The following is a 16,741-nucleotide window of genomic DNA, read 5'->3' as shown; positions in this document are numbered from 1 at the left end:
ATCTTCCTTCTGATGTCATACATGCCCCAGCCCTCCTCCCTCAACCACACTCACACTCAACTTCATTCAGTGTACTTACAATATTGTGTTACTATCAGATAGTACTGCACTATCCATTTCTGGATGTTTACAATCACTCTGAACTGAAGTGAACTATAAATAGCAGCCCTTACTCTGTCAAAGGTAACTCGGTTTAGATGGTAAATTGTATAGCCACCTTATAAGTAAGGCATCAATAAAAACACAATGGAGGTACTGACAGAGCATTAGAGGCAGGAAATGCAAATCAGTATCTAGAATATTTTCTACTCCAGTGAGAACAAATTCCTGACTCTTCCAGTGGGGCAGAGCCAATGAAATCTAATTTGTCACCATACGGCTTTTTAGTCATCTTAGAAGATGGTGTCATACTGGGGTGTGAAACTGGTCTCTGTTATTTGCATATTTGGCATTCAGCAGTCGCAATAGTCAAATCAGCCTGGGCAAAATATAGTTTACTATTGAATCCATATATAACATTCATTCTGCTGTCATGATCACTTGTTCATGAAACCATTTAGTAAGCATTGACCCCCCTCAGTATTGGGAGCCCCTTTGCAGTGGGTACACTTTGGGAGCATACAATTGCAAATATTCTTATACCTTGTGTCTCTTCAGAGCGATTCATGCCCATAGTTTTGTCCACAGACCTCCTTTCAATAATCCCCTAGCAATTGTTGTAGATCCTTACATTTAGCCAACTCGTTTTTTGGGCAAAGTGGACAACCAAATGTTCTGTTCAAAGTTTTATTCACCGGGAGGATTTCTCTTTCCGTGTTAAGGTCACCTATGGATGGCCATTTCTGGCTGGTGCTAACAAACTGATTCAAGTCCTCTGTAAACTAGGTCAATGTATTCTCTTCACCAAACTAGTCATAGAGAACTTTACATTATGTCACAGAAGTAGGCTAAGGAAGTCATGACAACACAGCGTTCTTATGCGATGGGGGTAAAAACTACAAGCCCTCAAAGCCTTCAGAATCTGATTGGGCCTAATGACATGGTATGCTATATATGTACTTGAAAGATTGCTGCTATAACGTCCAAATTTTATGACTTTGTGGTTCAGGTAATACCCAGTTAGTAATGGACTACTCAGGTCACCTGGTCACTTGTTATCTCATGGTCAGGCATTTAGTCCTTACGAGGCCCCAGAGGTAAGCAATCAATGGTTTTGCAAAAGGGTTGCTGTTATTTACCAGAGAGGAAATTACTTGTTGCAAAATTCTAGGACTTTGAACTATGGTTTTCATATTGGGGATTGCGACAAACTCCACACAACTTTCTTATATGCTTCAGACATTCTGTGCACCATCAGATCTGCCAAGTCATAGGTCCAAAGGGCAGATCTGCTCTGCTGCAGTCTTAACTAGCTATGGTGACTTCCCTTGCTGTGGTTCCCTCTCAAAGCTATCACCCTTAGGATTTATTCAATAAATGAAATGGGATGACACACCAAATGTACTTATGTTGGTTACCATATCTAAAATGGTTCATAACTCTTGTGCTTCTTTCTTACTGGTAAGGTTGTAATATGAAACAATTAGTCTTCCTCTTGAGAGGTGAAAATTCAGCATGCCCAGTACTTGTGGATTTAAGAAATTTTTCTCAGGGGCTAGATTCATAAATTTTCAAGGGGTTTATTTATTGCCCTCTGGTTTTCATGTGTCTTACCAAGGCAACTAGGATGTCTGTATTTCCTTCTCAGCAGGTACAGTCAAGGTGATGTTATCAATATAGTGAACTAGAATGATGTCCTACGGGATGATGAGATGATCAAATCCCTGAAGATTAAATTATGGCAGAGTGCCTGACAGTTAATGAGCCCTGAACTAATTCAGGAAGGATGTGCAGCTGCTCCTGTCAGGTGATCACAAACTGATTCTAGGGTTCTTTGCTTACTGGTATAAAGAAATAAAGATGCCATTTTCTCAGATTGTTAGCTGGGTAAGAGGTTTCTGGAGCCTTAAAACTTGTTCCAGTAAAAGGATTACAATTGCTGGAGTAGGAAGCCACTTGGTTGCTCTTAACCGTAGGCTAAGAAAGAAGATGGGAGTAATATTTGGCCACTTCTACTCTGGGATTTCATTGTGCCCAGTGTAATCAGGGAGCTCATTTCAATGTCATCATCTCCCACATTCATCACAGCCTACAGAAAACAGCCACTATCATGGTTTTCAATAATTCTGGCATTTTCCTAATCAAAGTATAGCTTACTGCTCTGGTTAAACAAGAACCCTATGAGTCAGATCATGAGATGTCATGAATAAGTACCCAGAAAGTACGTGATAAATCTACTCTACTATTTCCATCTCCAATTCTTTGAATTTCTTCTAAAAAAAAGCACACCAACAGATTTTTCCAAGCTTAACACCATTTAGTGAAGGTCAATATTTAGTTCAGGTTTTAGGCATCTAACTGATCAAAATTTTGAATCACTTTTGGATGATCCATCAAGATCACTGAATCTGAATGCTCTGCAAATTGTATCCATACTGCTAAGTTACCCTCACCTAATATAATGTTTCTTCCAGCCTAGTCTATCACCCTTAGAGTACATTCACCTGTTCATTCCACAGGCTTAATAACCACATTGATCAATAGCCACAACTTGTGATGTCGGTTGGTTGGTAAGCATTGATTTATGTTATGCTATAACCGAATATGGTTTTAGGGATTGAGGTGGTGAAGGATGGGAGAAGTGGAGAATAGGAAGAATTGGCATCCCATTTCAAAACAAGTACATCAAAGGAGGTTATTGCTTATAGGGTGTTTAGAACATAGCTGCCCATTTGTTTACATTTTGTAAACGCAGCAGAGTTGGGTGGTTGAGACAAAGACCCTATAGTCCACAAGCCTAAAGTATTTATTACTTTACCCTTTAAGGAATGGTGTGCCAGTCTCTGCTCTATTCTTTTCCATTGGTCTGTTCATCTGTTCATGTTCCAAAGCCATACTGTGTTGATTAGCTATACTTTGTAACAACTTTTCTTATCTGGTAGTGTAAGTCCTTTGATCTTGTTCTTCAAGTTTGACTTGGTGATTTCAGTCTCTGTATTTTCAATACAATACAAAATATTACAGAGTGACACTAAGGAAGTTTGCAGTTTTCAGTAGAGAACTTGCACATATTTCTTAGATTTATTCTTGGGTATTTGAATTTTTTATGCTGTTGAAATATTTAATTTTTTTCTGATAGCTTATTGCTTATTTATAGAAATAATGTTGATGTTATCTACCTTGTATCTAAACACCTTGCTAAATTCAATGACAAATTTTAATAGTTTAATTAATAGTGTTATTCTAAAAATAGAATAGAATGGGCTGGTATAGAAAATACTATATTATTCTAATATAAGGTTGTAGATTTTTGATGATTATTTCATGTATGCAAGCATTGTATCTTTGAATAAAGAAGTTTTAGCATTTTGAAATCATAATTAATCTTTTTTTTCTTGCTTTGTCACAAAGATTGGGCTCTCCAGTATAATATAGAATAGAATAATGATGGAGGACTCTTGTCATGTTCTGAAGTTAGGGGAAAAGTATGATGCTTACATAGGTTTTTAAAATATATGCTTTATCATAGCAAGAGTTTATAGTTTTTGATAGGTGTTAAAATTATGATTAAATATTGAATTTTTAAAAATGCTTATTTTGCATATATTGAAATAAATTTTTTTATACTCTCAGTGTATAAAAAAAAATTGATGACTTTTTCAATTGTTAAAACAATTTTGTATCCCTGGAATAAACCACATTTGGTTGTGATGTGTTATTCTTTCTATATATGTTTGAAATCTACATTAAATCTAACTTAAATGAAGCCATCTGGCCATGACTCTTCTTGGTGGGCAAGTTTTTATTTTATATTCAATTGCTATAATAAATATGGGATTCTCCTACTTTTAAATATTTCTTCCATTGTCTGGGATTTGTTTTGTTTTCATATGGGCAGGCTCCAGGAATCAAACCCAGGTCTCCGGCATGGCAGGCGGGAATTCTGTCACTCAGCCACCATTGTACCACCCTGTTGTCTGTTTTATAAGTTGTGTTCAATAGATGCATCCATTTAATGTAAATTGTAAAATTTATTAGCACAAACTTATTTCAAATGTCTTCTTATGATATTTTTGATTGTCTAGTATCTATAATGATGTCCCATTTTAATTCTTAATATTGATTATTTATTGTTCTTTCTCATTAATTTTCAAAAGGCAATGTGTGGATTCTCTCTCTATTTTACCAGTGTCTTCTATGTCCATGATTTTTACTCTTTATTATTTCCTATGTTTTACATTCCTTGGGTTTAATTTGCTATTCATTTTCTTAACTGAGATGGACATGTAGATTGCTGCTTTTCAAACCTCAATCTTTTCTAATATGTGCACTTAAGGATTTGAATTTTCTCTAGGAAGTATTTGGCTGCATTCCATAAGTTTTGGTGTTTCATATTTTATTTTTTATTTTATAATATTTTGTAGTTTCTATTATACTTTCTTTTGGACCCATAGGCTAATTAGGTGTTTGTTGCTTCATTTACAAATTTCAGTATTTTCTAGTTATCTTTCTATTTTTGATTCCTATTTTAAATCTACCATGGTTAAAGAACATACTCTACATGATATCAGGTCTTTGAAATTTCTTAAGACTTGCGGACTAAACTCAGGATATGATCTATTTTGTTAAATGTTCAATATATATTGAAAAATATGAGTATGTTTACTGTGGTTGACCGTAGTTACGTATGTTACTTGTGCAATTGTTTTGTTCAAGTCTTCAAAATCTGTTCTGATCTTTTTATTGTTGGAATTAGTCCTTCGAAGTTTTTGAGACATATTTCATGGCCAGTGAGTGATCACTTTTGGTAAATCTTCTATGTGAACTAGGAAAAACTGTGTATTCTGCCATTGTTAGTTGCTGTATTCTATGAATGTCAGTTTATCAGCTGGCTCATTGTTTCAATCAAATCTTCTATATTACTAAATTTTTAGTCTGCTTGTCTTCTTGTATCCTAAAAGTTGTGTGCTAAAATCTCCAACTATAGTGGTGAATTGGTCTATTTCTACTTTTAGTTCTATGAAGTTTTACCTTAAATTTTTTGAAGCTATGCTATCAAATATATTCAAATTCAGGACAGTGACATTTTACTTTTAAATAGATCTTTATATGCTTATAACATGTGTTTCTTTATCTCTGAGAATACTTCATGCTTTAAGTCTATTTTGTGAGATAAAAATATAGCTGAACCACCCTTGTTTTCATTGATGTTTGCATGGTGCATCTTTATCCATCCTTTTACATTCACCTTTATTAAAAGTGTGTTTCTTGTAAAGAGCATATGGTTAGGTTATTTTATCTAAAATAAACATCTTTCTTTTTAATTGGAATGTTTACTCCACTTATATGTACTTGCTGATATATTTGGGTTGATATCTGTCATCTGTTATTTGTTTATCCCCATTTGTTATTTGTTTTTTTTATTCTCTTTTCTCATTTTCTTGTACTGTTGACTATTTTTTTCATTCATTTTTCTCTTCTTTATTAGCTTGTAAGCTATACATTCTTTTATTATTCTTTCAGTGGTTACCCTAGAGATTACATGTGCATCTTTGACTCATTTATAGTTTACATTTAATTATTAGTTTTACCAAGGGCCAAACAAGATAAGTTCAGAACATTTTTTCTTTCCCTACCCCTACCATCATATTTATACTATTGTTTTCATATATTTTATCTCAACAAACCCCAAAAGTTACTATTACCATTTTAAAAATTCAATAATTCCAAATTGGAAAGATTCTGCTTCTTGTTTGGATGTAGAAAGTTGTTGTAGGCCTTCACTACTCAGTTGAAAACAAAGAATAAAATGGATAAACTTTTTTAAAAGAGGAACATTTATAAGGCATATAAACTTCAGCGCAAACTCTTTTCTGCTCAAATGCCAAGACCAAATATCAGCTTCTTGGCAGTGGAGTAGAAGGCTTAGGAGTTGGGTCAATCAGAGGTAAACACATTTTACTAAAGTCGAGGCTCATCTCTAGTTCAATTTAAACTCTTAAAGGAACATAAATGATTAGTCTGTCACCATGGCCTGAGACAGAGGAAAGGGCTTCCACATTCCAGGTTAAATATGTATATATGTGTATATACCCACATTTTTAGTTTCAAAATACTGTTCTTTTATAAGGTGTATTTAAAAAATTGAGACATGCAAAGAAGGAGGTAAATGTGACCTGGAATCAATAATAAATAGAAACAGACAATGACAGCAGATGATACAATTATTGGAATTGGCAGTCAAGGATAAAATAGCCATTACAAATATGTAAAAAAAAAATACAGTAAAGAATGCATGAAATGGGTGAAAAGATAGGGCATTTCAGGAGAAATATAGAATCTTCAAAAAAGAAAGAAATGGAAATCCTTAAGGTGAAAAATATAATATCTGAAATTTAAGAATTGCTCAATTGGTTGAACAGAATATTGGAACCCTACAGAAGAAAGAATTGGAAAACTTGAAGACAAAGCAGTGGAACATTTTTAAATGAGGCACACAGAAAAAAAAATGACATAAAATGCATTATTGTAAAAAAAATATTGAAACCTTGAGATCTGTGGGACAAAATCAAGAATTCTGACATAAATATAATTGAATTTATAGAAGGAGAGCAGAAAGAAAATGATTTAAAATGTGTAAATAAATAATGGCCAAGTTTCCTAAATTTTGTGAAAGCATCATACATGGGTTCAAGAAACTGAGTGAACTCTAAGCAGAATAAAGAACAACAGAAAACCCCATAAAATGCTAAATCTACAGTAGGCAACCTGCTGAAAGCCAAATAAAACAAGAAAATCTTAAAAGAAGTCAAAGGAGGGCAGGCAATGGTGACTTAGCGGCAGAGTTCTCACCTGCCAGGCCAGAGACCCGGGTTCGATTCCTGGTGCCTGCCCATGCAAAAAAAAAAAAAAAAGAGGTCAAAGGAAAATCACATTAAATGTAGGAAAACAGTAATAAGACTGACAGTGACTTCTCAGAAGAATTGATGGCAGCCAGGAGAAAATGAAGCATCATTAAAAGTGCTGAAAGAAAAATAATAACTAAGAAATATCTATCCAGCCAAAATATCCCTCTCCCTTAATTGATTTCCAGATTCCCTGCAATTCCAAAGTTCCAGGTGTCTTTTTTTTATTTTGAAGAGATTGATAAACTGATTCTAAAATATCTATGGAAGCACAAAGGACTTAGAATAACAACAACAACAAAATCTTGAAAAAGAAGAGCAAGGTCGAAATTCTTCTACTTCCTAATTTCAAAATCTTAGTATAAAACCACTGTAATTAAGACAATATGGTATTGACATAAGAATAGATTAAGAGATCAATAGAACAATTCAGACATAGACTCACAATTGTCAATGGACTTTTGACAAAGGTGCTGGTATAATCCAATGGACAAATGAATGTTTATCAATAACTATGCCAAAACAAATAAATATGCGCGTAGAAAAATGTACCTGGCTCTACACATCACAGCACAAATAAAAAATGTATTTTAAGATGCATGATAGACCTAATTATTAAAGGTAAAAACGACAAAACTTCTAGAAAAAGAAAACATAGGAAATTATCAGAGAGACGATAAGTTAGGCAAAGATTTTTCAGAACAGACTAAAATCCACTAACTATAAAACTTAAAATTTAAAAATTGATAAATTACTCTTAGTCAAAATTCAAATCTTCTGCTTATCAAACATTAAGAAAATGAAAAGGCAAAGTACATACCTAGAGAAAACATTAACAATGCATTTAACTAACAAGGAATTATTCCCAGGATAAATAACCCCAGCAATCAGCATTTAAAAGATAAACAATACAACTAAAAATGGGCAAAAGACTTGGCAGCCAACTTATATATATATATATACATTTGCTTATGTTTACTTAACAGCTGTTTTCATATTTACCAGAAACTGAAAAGAACCCTTTCACTTTGTGACTGAATAAACCTGTTACATTCAAACAGAGGATTATTACTCAGCAACAAAAGGAACAAACTTCTGATATACAACAGCGTGGACGTTACCCCCAAGGCATTAGGCAAAGTGGAAAAAAAAAAAAACCCTGGCTCAAAAAGTACAACACTGTGTGACTCCTTTTACATGAGATTCTTGAAAAAGCAAAACCCTTGGGACAGAAAACAGATGAATGGTGTTGGGGGTTAGGGGTTGGGGGTTGGGAGAAGATTTGACCACAAAGAACAGCAGGAGAGAACGGGGTTTGGGATGGTTGAATTGTTCTCCATTTTCGTTGTGGTAATGGCTGCACAAGCGGATGCACTTGTCAACATTCATAAAACTGTACACTAAAAAGAGTGAGTTTTGCTCAACAGAAGTCATACGTTGATAAATCTGATTAAAAAATAAAACACACACACAAAATTCCCATGGGAGCCATTCTCCCCAGCCCAACATAGCACCAAGTTCAAGAAAGGCGATTATTTTTTTACTGTTCCCATCTGTAGGGTGACTTTTATGTTTTAATTCACCTTTCCACCCTAGGGAGCCCCTCTGGGCAGTTTCATGCAGTGGAGCCCTGAAGGTTTACGCCCTGCTCTCCCCTCCTGGGAGGCCACCAGCGAGGCACGGGGTCACCATAACGCTGCAGATGCCCTTGGAGCAATCTGTGGTATCTGAAATTCCTCACTTCTGTGATAACCCTGTGCACGATTTTTGCGCTGTGAATTTGTTTGATATATTCCTGCCAGCTCAGCCATGAATTTAAAAACAGATTTTTAAAAACAATTATTTTATTTAGAATTTTTAGGATTTTTCCCCTGAGAAGTGATTTTTTCATGCTTTTTGTTACCATATTGCCAGAAATGAGAATCCTTCCATATTATATTTATTGCAGGGTGATTGAAGGAGTTGTAGATTGAAGCACAGGACACAGGAATGCTAATCTTGGCTCCACTCTTTACTAGCTAAGTGAGTCCAGGCAATTCATTCTGTGCTTCAGTTTTCCCATTTATGAAAAAGGAAATTGGTATAAATGATCTCTAAATCCTCCTCATTTAAAAAATTCCACTGTTTTGCTATATTGTGGTATATTTAGGACAGGCATTGGCCTGGAAATCTGAAGTCCTAAAATTGAGACTTAGCCCTGCCATTTTATAGCTTTCTGATTTTAGACATTTCACTTTACTTTCTGAATCTTAGTTTCCAAATCTACAAAATGAAAGTGGTAATATCTACCTCAAAGGATTCTTGGCAAAATTCTTGGCTAAGCCCCCAAACTTGAATTGACCAAACTTTGATCAGGCTTCTCTCCTTCCCCCAGAGCCTTGAACTAAACATGCCCCTGAGGCTCAGCAAACTCTGGGCTGCATAACAATCCTCCCTTACTGACCCCTCGCAACACATGCAGATCAGGTGACCACAAAAAGGCGCTTCTTGCTCAACTGTCCAGTCACGCAGCCTGCTCATCTCACTGCCCCATGCCCAGTTCCTTCTAGCCTTGCTTACTCCTCATTACAGAAGAAAAGCCCTTTCTGTTTGACCTTTGATGTGCTTGCAGATTTTACATCTAAATCATACATAAGATATGATTTATAAAAATAAAAGGGGACTAAAATCTTAGAAGGATTCAATTACCTGGAATTAAATGATCTCTAAGTTCCTTTACAGTTTAAAAAAAAAAATCGATGAAGCCAACTAAAAAAAAAAATAGTTTTGCTGCAATTCTAACATGAGCTCTCTAGAGGTCTCCATTACCAAGCAAAACTGTATGTTTTATTATTGGTTGTAGAAGTTCAGAAACTGTAACTCCAGCAATTTCTTTTCAAATTCAGCATTCTCCAAAGATTTTATTTTTTTACTTTTGGGACTTTCTGATCATATTCAATCTTTTCCCATTCAGGTTACTGAAGAAGAATTTTCCTCCAATGCTCATTAACAACTTTGCACTGATTTTAGATAGAAACTATATATAACCATGTTACAGGGAGACAACGGTAAATTTAGTTGTTCCTTCCTCACTGTCTATATTTCAAATATGATTAGCTCTAGATATCACTCTATTCTTTTCCAAACTCAGATTATCTATACGAATAAACAAACAAGCAAAAAGGGGGTGGGAGGCAATGATGAAAGAAGAAAAAAAAGAAAGAAAATATATCCTAAGGCAGCTTTCTTACCTACAATAACATTTATACTTGAGACTGTACATTCACGCACATATTTAACTAAAACAAATGTTTTGCAAAGCCATACTTTTCCTCACTGAGGGAGATGTACTTTTATACCTATTCTATTCTTAATTGTATGTTTCCTATTCTTTTTAATGATGTTTGACATAGTAATTAATCCTGTGAACCCCTAAAGATGCTGTCAGTGGTTCACAAAACACTGCTTTAAAGGGATGCAAAAATCTTCACTTACTATTCAATAGGTGAAGTGAGAAGTGAAAGTTGCAAAATATTGTCCTTAATATTTTCCAAAATATTGTCTATTACTGTGAAGAATGCGAGTATATGCATATACCCATTCATTTGTATTTACCCATTTATTTAAAGGGATTGGGAGGGATTCAGTGCTCTTCTCTTTTCCATCTAGGTTAGAACTGGCCATAAAGGAACGTATGTAAGAGCTGGAAGGCAGAAGAGAAATAGCAGCCGTTACTCTTGGAGTTCCCCATGATCAGGTAGAGTGATGGCCAGTGGGTGCCTACATCCTCCTTGTCTTCTTCAACCCTGACTCCTGGAAAATGGTACAGGTTATGTTGTACCCCCACCCTTTTGTGTTCTGTGAAACAGCTTATTCCAAAGAATCATCCTTCCCCAGTACGGCTTAGGCAGCGCTCGCAGGCGACCCGCTTGCTTACCTAGGGTAAGACAAGGCAAGACGCATATCCTCCAGGTTCCCATTCTTTGTCTCATAAATTATTAGCTAAACTGTTTGTCCCCAGTGATCAAGCTAAGCCCCTGAACTTGAATTGACCAAAGTTGAATTGACCGAACTTGAATTGACCAGGCTTCTCTCCTTCCCCCAGAGCCTTGAATTAAACACGTCCCTAAGGCTCAGCAAACTCTGGGCTGCATAACAATCCTCCCTTACTGACCCCTCGCAACACGTGCAGATCAGTTGACCACAAAAAGGCGTTTCTTGCTCAACTGTCCAGTCACGCAACCTACTCATCTCACTGCCCCATGCCCAGTTCCTTCTAACCTTGCTTACTCCTCATTACAGAAGAAAAGCCCTTTCTGTTTGACCTCTGAGATGCTTGTAGATTTTGCATTGGGGCGTTCTTCCTATTGCAACCATCTCCCTATTCCAAGACCTTCCCTGAATTGCGATGCTCTGTACAAATAAAGTTCCCACATACCTAAGTCTAGATTAGATTTTTATTTGACAGAAGCCTAAGGTGATAGAGAGAAGTCACTCAGCAGAAGTAAGAAGGGAGAAGGGAGCACAGGCAGGGAATTGCTGGACCAGAGAAAACCCTGGAGCCTGGAAGCAGGAGTCCCAGAAGCCAAGTGCTACAAGGAAGAGGGGCCCTGGAAGGGACCTTGATCGCTGTTCCGGTGACCCTTTTTGTTACTCTGCGGTAAAACTTGAAAAATCATTTACAGCAAGCTGGAATGTGGCTAAAACAGATGCTATCTGATGGGCAGTGACCATTATCAATACCAATACTTGTTATTGAACTAGAATGTTCCAGGAGCTGAATGATGTGCTTCAGATACCTTATTTCACACTGCTCTGAACAAAGGGCCTTATTATCCACTCTTCTGAACCTCTGAGGGAACTACTTTGCCAAGGATGCTAAGTACTTTTGCTGTAAGGTACAACCAGTGAGTGGGAAGGGCTGCCCCAGGACAATGTGTATGGAAATTGCTGATGTTTGCAGTATTGTCATCAGTGCTGATCCAAACTTCTTTGTGGAGTTTTTCCAGTGGGAAATCCATGCTCTCCTATTTCAGCACGTCTGACTAGAGTGTTTTTCTGCTTAACAAAGATGAGCTGACAAATTCTCTGTTTGTCCTGCAGGTGCCACCCCTCACCGTGAGATAGTTCTTTTGCATTCTCAGACACTCTCAGAATTACAAATGATCAGAACTACTCATTGATGATGAAAGAAGCCTGATCATCCACTATATTCAGCTAAGAGTGCAGGATCAGGACCCCCACACGAGGATTGAGAGTTCTCTAGCTCCAATGAATTAGGATCCTTTCTAATTTAAAATTTTTGTTTTAGAGGCAATTCCTGTATTTCTGAATAGATAATACATTTACATGATACCAAAATAAAAAAGTATAAAAATACAGAGTGAAAACCTCACCCCAACCAATATCACCCATCTGACAACTTCTTATGCCCCAAATAGGAAACTATTTTAGCGTCTTGTATATCTTCCCAGATTAATTTTATGCATATGCAAGCAAATATGAGTATATATTACTTTCCTTTCCATTTTACATAAATTTTATACAAGCTGTTCTGCAATTTCCCCATATATGTCTTTATTTTTAAAGAACTACATTTTATTCCATTATATATCTGTATTATAATTCATTTAACCAGTTCTTTATTGATTTTAGGTTTATTTGAGTCTTTAGCCATTTAATAATAATAATAATAATAATAATAATATCAAAGTGTCCTCCAGTACTTAATCTGAGTCCAGGGATATTCTCAGCGCATTTCTTGTATTTAATTCAAACCATTGAGTTTCCACAAAAACTCTTTACAGTTTTCATTACCACTCTTTTATATATCAAGTAGCAAAAGCAAGGAAAGGTGGGATAATTTGCCCAGTATCTATCAGGCAGTAAGACCAGGATAGTGAATAAGAGAAGATGAAGGGAGTTAGTAATACTTTAAGGGTTGTGTCAGTGATTCTTCAGAGGAGGGTTGGTCTGGGGAGGAGAACAAGTGGATTACTTGCCACCACCACATAGGACAGGACAATCTACTTTCCAGAGATATGGTTTGTATAGGCTGGGGACTGCCAGCCCTCAGGACGTAGCCCGGGGGTCCTAGCATGGATGTGCTTGGCTGTGTCATGGAAGAGAGGCAAATCAGCAGCTATCAGATTGAAACATCCTGGGGACCAAAGTAGAACAAGAAACAGAATGCCTCAGAGGGCCCGGGAGGATCTGCCCATGACCACAGCTTGCCCATGAAAACATGGATGCTGGAGGAATTTGTGTCCCAGGCACCATGCAGCTTCTCTCAGGAGGCTTCTCTTCCTTCCACTATCCCTATTTTCTACTCCACCTGCAGGGCCTAAAAGATGCCACTATTTGGCTCAGGTTTCTTTCTCTTCTGACATGTCCCAGCAACAACCTTAATTACTCTGGTGTCTAGCTTGATGACCCTTCAGGCTCAAACTCTTGTCCTCTTGACCCCACTGACCTCCATTGCCATCCATCTCAGTGGGACTGATGCTAGCTCATATGGTGACTGCAAATGAGAAAGAGGTGCAACTGGATGGATTGTAGGTCTAACATCCAGAAGAGGAAAGCTTTTCCTCTCTCCCCCTTCGTTTTCCTCTGTATGTGTGAGCGTGAGAACAGCCTTGCACTCTGGCCAGCTTCACGCTGTACTCTGGCAGTCTCTTGACTGAAGACCGTATCTCAAACTCAACCATCTCCGGCTTCAAGGATTTTTAATTGATTCTATATCCCAATAAAGTATTTGCACCTAAGCCTTGTCTTTGACTCTGCTTTGTCTCTGACTCATTCTGGGGAACCAGATTTTAGGGCTAGTAGAAGCCCTTGAAAGTAGACCCTCAATATAGGAGTCTGGAATCGGTTCATTCACAAGCCAGAAAGCAATTCCTGGAGTTACATATGAGCTATGGCAATAACCTCTGCTATACACAGGCATTATAGTTACTAAGGTTCTTATCTGTGGTTTAATGGGTGAGACACAGGGGGAAAGTAAGATTTTGGATTTACGGCATTTGAATGACAGGGGGTTAAAGATAATTATATGGATTGTGGAAAGGACTTGCTTTTTTTCATTTTTAAATAATGTGGATTCACATGCAATTGTAAGAAATAGAACAGATAGATTCTGTGTAGCATTTACTACCCAAAGGTAGCATTATGCAAAAGTATAGTACAGCATCACAACAAATATATTGCCATTGATACAGTCAAGATACAAAACATTTCCAAGGATGCTACATATGTCCTTTTATAGCCACAGCTATTTCCTTAGCCCCACAGCTGCCTTAACCCCTGTCAACCACTAATCTTTTTCCCCATTTCACGATAGTTTTATCATTTCAAGAACATTATATAAATGGACCTATATCTATATAACCTTTGGGATTGTTTTTTTCACTCAGCATAATTCTCTGGAAATTCATCAAAATTGATTCATGTATCAATGGCTCATTCCTTTTATTGCTGAGTCATATTCCGTAGGAGAGACCTACCACATTTGTTTAACCGTTCACCTGTTGAAGGACATCTGGGTTATTCCAGCTTTTAGCTATTGTGAATAAAGCTTCTATGAACATTTATGTACAAGTTGCTGTGTGAGAATAAGGCTTAATTTCTCAGGGATATATGCCCAAGAGTGCAATTTCTGGGTCATATACTAGATGCATGTTTAGTTTTAAAAAACTACCAGGCTGTTTTTCAGGCTGGTGTACCATTTTCATTTTACCAGCCATGTATGAATAATCCAGTTTCTCTGCATTTGTGTGTTATCAATATTTTTTTAATTGATGTGATTAAAAAAAATCCACATTCTGATAGATGTGAAATGATATGTCATTGTAGTTTTAATTTGAATTTCCCTAATGGATAATGATTTTGAACATCTTATATGAAATGTTATTTTATGTCTTTTGCCTATGTTCTAACTGGATTGTTTGCTTTTTCACTGCTAAGTTTTGAGAATTCTTTATGTAGTCTGAATGCTAGTCCTTTGTGAGATATATAGCTTGCAAGTATTTCCCTCCATTCTGTAGCTTGTCTTTTCAGATTTTAAATAAGATATTTCATAGAGCAAACAGTTTTAATTTTTTAAAGTCCAATTTATCAATTTTTCCTTTTTTGAATCATACTTTTGGTGTCAAGCCTAAGAACTCTTTGCTTAGCCTTACATGAGAAAGATATTTTCCCATGTTTCTTTTTAAAAGATTTATCATTTCATGTTTTATATTTATGTAATGGTACATTTTTAGTTCATTTTTGTATAAGGTGTGAGAAGTTGAGGTTCATCTTTTTGCATGTGGATGTCAATTCCTCTAGAACCATTTGTTGAAAAACTCTTTGTTCCATTGAATTGTTTTTACACTTTTGTCAAAACTCAATTGTGAATATTTGTGTGATTCCATTTCTGGATTCTATGTTCTATTCCATTGATAAATATATCTACCCCTCCACCAACCCAAGTCAGCCTTGATTATTGTAGTTGTATAATGTCTTGAAATTTGATAGATTGAGTCTTTATTTTTCTTTTCAAAAATTGTTTTAGTTAAATTAGTTCCTTTGCCTTTCCATATAAGTTTTAGAGTAATCTTGTCTATATTCACAAAAATATCTTACTGGGATTTTTGCAATAGGAATTGTATTAAGCAAAGATGTCAGTTAGGGCAGAATTAATATTTTTGCTATGTTTATTCCTCTAATCCACGAGCATGGTATATCAATTTATTTAGATCTCCTTTGATTTCTATCACTATCATTGCTTAGTTTTCAGTATATAAATTTTGTGCATCATTTAGATATGTATCAAAGTACTTCATTTTTTTAAGAATTGTAAATAGTTTTTTATTTTTAATTTTCAGTCTCCATCTGTCCATTCTAATACATAGAAATAAAATTAATTTTTGTATGTTTATCTTATATCCTGCAACCCTGCTGAATTCATTTATTAGTTCTAAGAGATTTTTGGATATTGGAGATTCCTAGGTAATCATGACAGCTGCAAAGAGGTAAACATTTATCTTTTCCTTTTTTATCTGAGCATTTTATTCCTGTTTTTTGTCTTATTGTACTGGGTAGAACTTCAAGCACTATGCTAAATAAGAGTAATGAAAGTGGACATCCTTGCCTTATTCCTAATCTTGGGGAGAAAGAATTGAGCCTTTCATCATTAAGTGTAATGTATTCGAAGGTATTTTTTATAGATGCTCTTCATCAAGATGGGGAAGTCCTCATCTATTTCTATTTTTCTGGGACTATTTGGGCACCTCCCTACAGTCTCATGAGCATCGAAGTCTCGGTTCTCCATTCAGCTTTCATTAGTGTGAGTGAATCTTCTCTTCTGTGGTGTTCGGCTGGAATAGTCCTGTTATTGTCTAAAAGTTTTCTCTCTTGCTAGATGTCTCCTTTTTTTGGATTCTTTGGCTATAATGAGCAGGCCTTTGCTAAGACTGCTTTTTTCTGTGCCTTTTGGTGTTTCTGGGTTGCTGCCTTCTTCAGCTCCAAGTCTGGCATATATCAGGTGAAAAGTAAACCATGAAAAGTCATACCTATGTTGTTCCTTGGGTTCCAAAACTCTTACCTGGACATTATTGTATATACTTTTTTTTTTAAACAATTTTGATTGTATTTAGCAGGAGGAATAGGGAAATATACATCTACTCAATCTTACCGAAGTAGTAATCTGAGATGGCTTTTAAAAACTGCATTGGGGGAGAGGCAAGTTTCCCAATCCGAGGTGGCCAGCGCCCCTCTTT

At 36.1% G+C, this 16,741-nt stretch overlaps 1 protein-coding gene across 8 annotated transcripts in view; it reads left to right on the top strand.

Annotated features, from left to right (window-relative positions):
• The first annotated feature begins 943 nt into the window (after positions 1–943).
• Positions 944–16,741, top strand: part of DYNC1I1 (dynein cytoplasmic 1 intermediate chain 1) — a 367,030-nt gene continuing 351,232 nt past the window's right edge. For 4 of the 8 annotated variants that reach the window (XM_077123359.1, XM_077123350.1, XM_077123387.1 and 1 more), the window contains exons 1-2: positions 944–1,042; positions 10,653–10,740. Coding sequence is in view for 1 of the 8 variants with exons in the window: in XM_077123341.1 (XP_076979456.1) it covers positions 1,040–1,042 (3 nt within the window). In the remaining 7 variants the exon portion in view is untranslated. Of the gene's footprint in view, positions 1,043–1,078; positions 1,197–9,957; positions 10,052–10,652; positions 10,741–16,741 lie in introns of those variants that run through there. The other 4 variants (XM_077123368.1, XM_077123331.1, XM_077123322.1 and 1 more) reach the window with 3 other exon arrangements.

The sequence above is a fragment of the Tamandua tetradactyla genome, chromosome 1, assembly GCF_023851605.1.
Source record: "Tamandua tetradactyla isolate mTamTet1 chromosome 1, mTamTet1.pri, whole genome shotgun sequence".
NCBI lineage: Eukaryota > Metazoa > Chordata > Mammalia > Pilosa > Myrmecophagidae > Tamandua > Tamandua tetradactyla.
The sequence above is the reverse complement of the archived record's forward strand: the minus strand, read 5'-3'. Positions and strand labels throughout refer to the sequence as shown.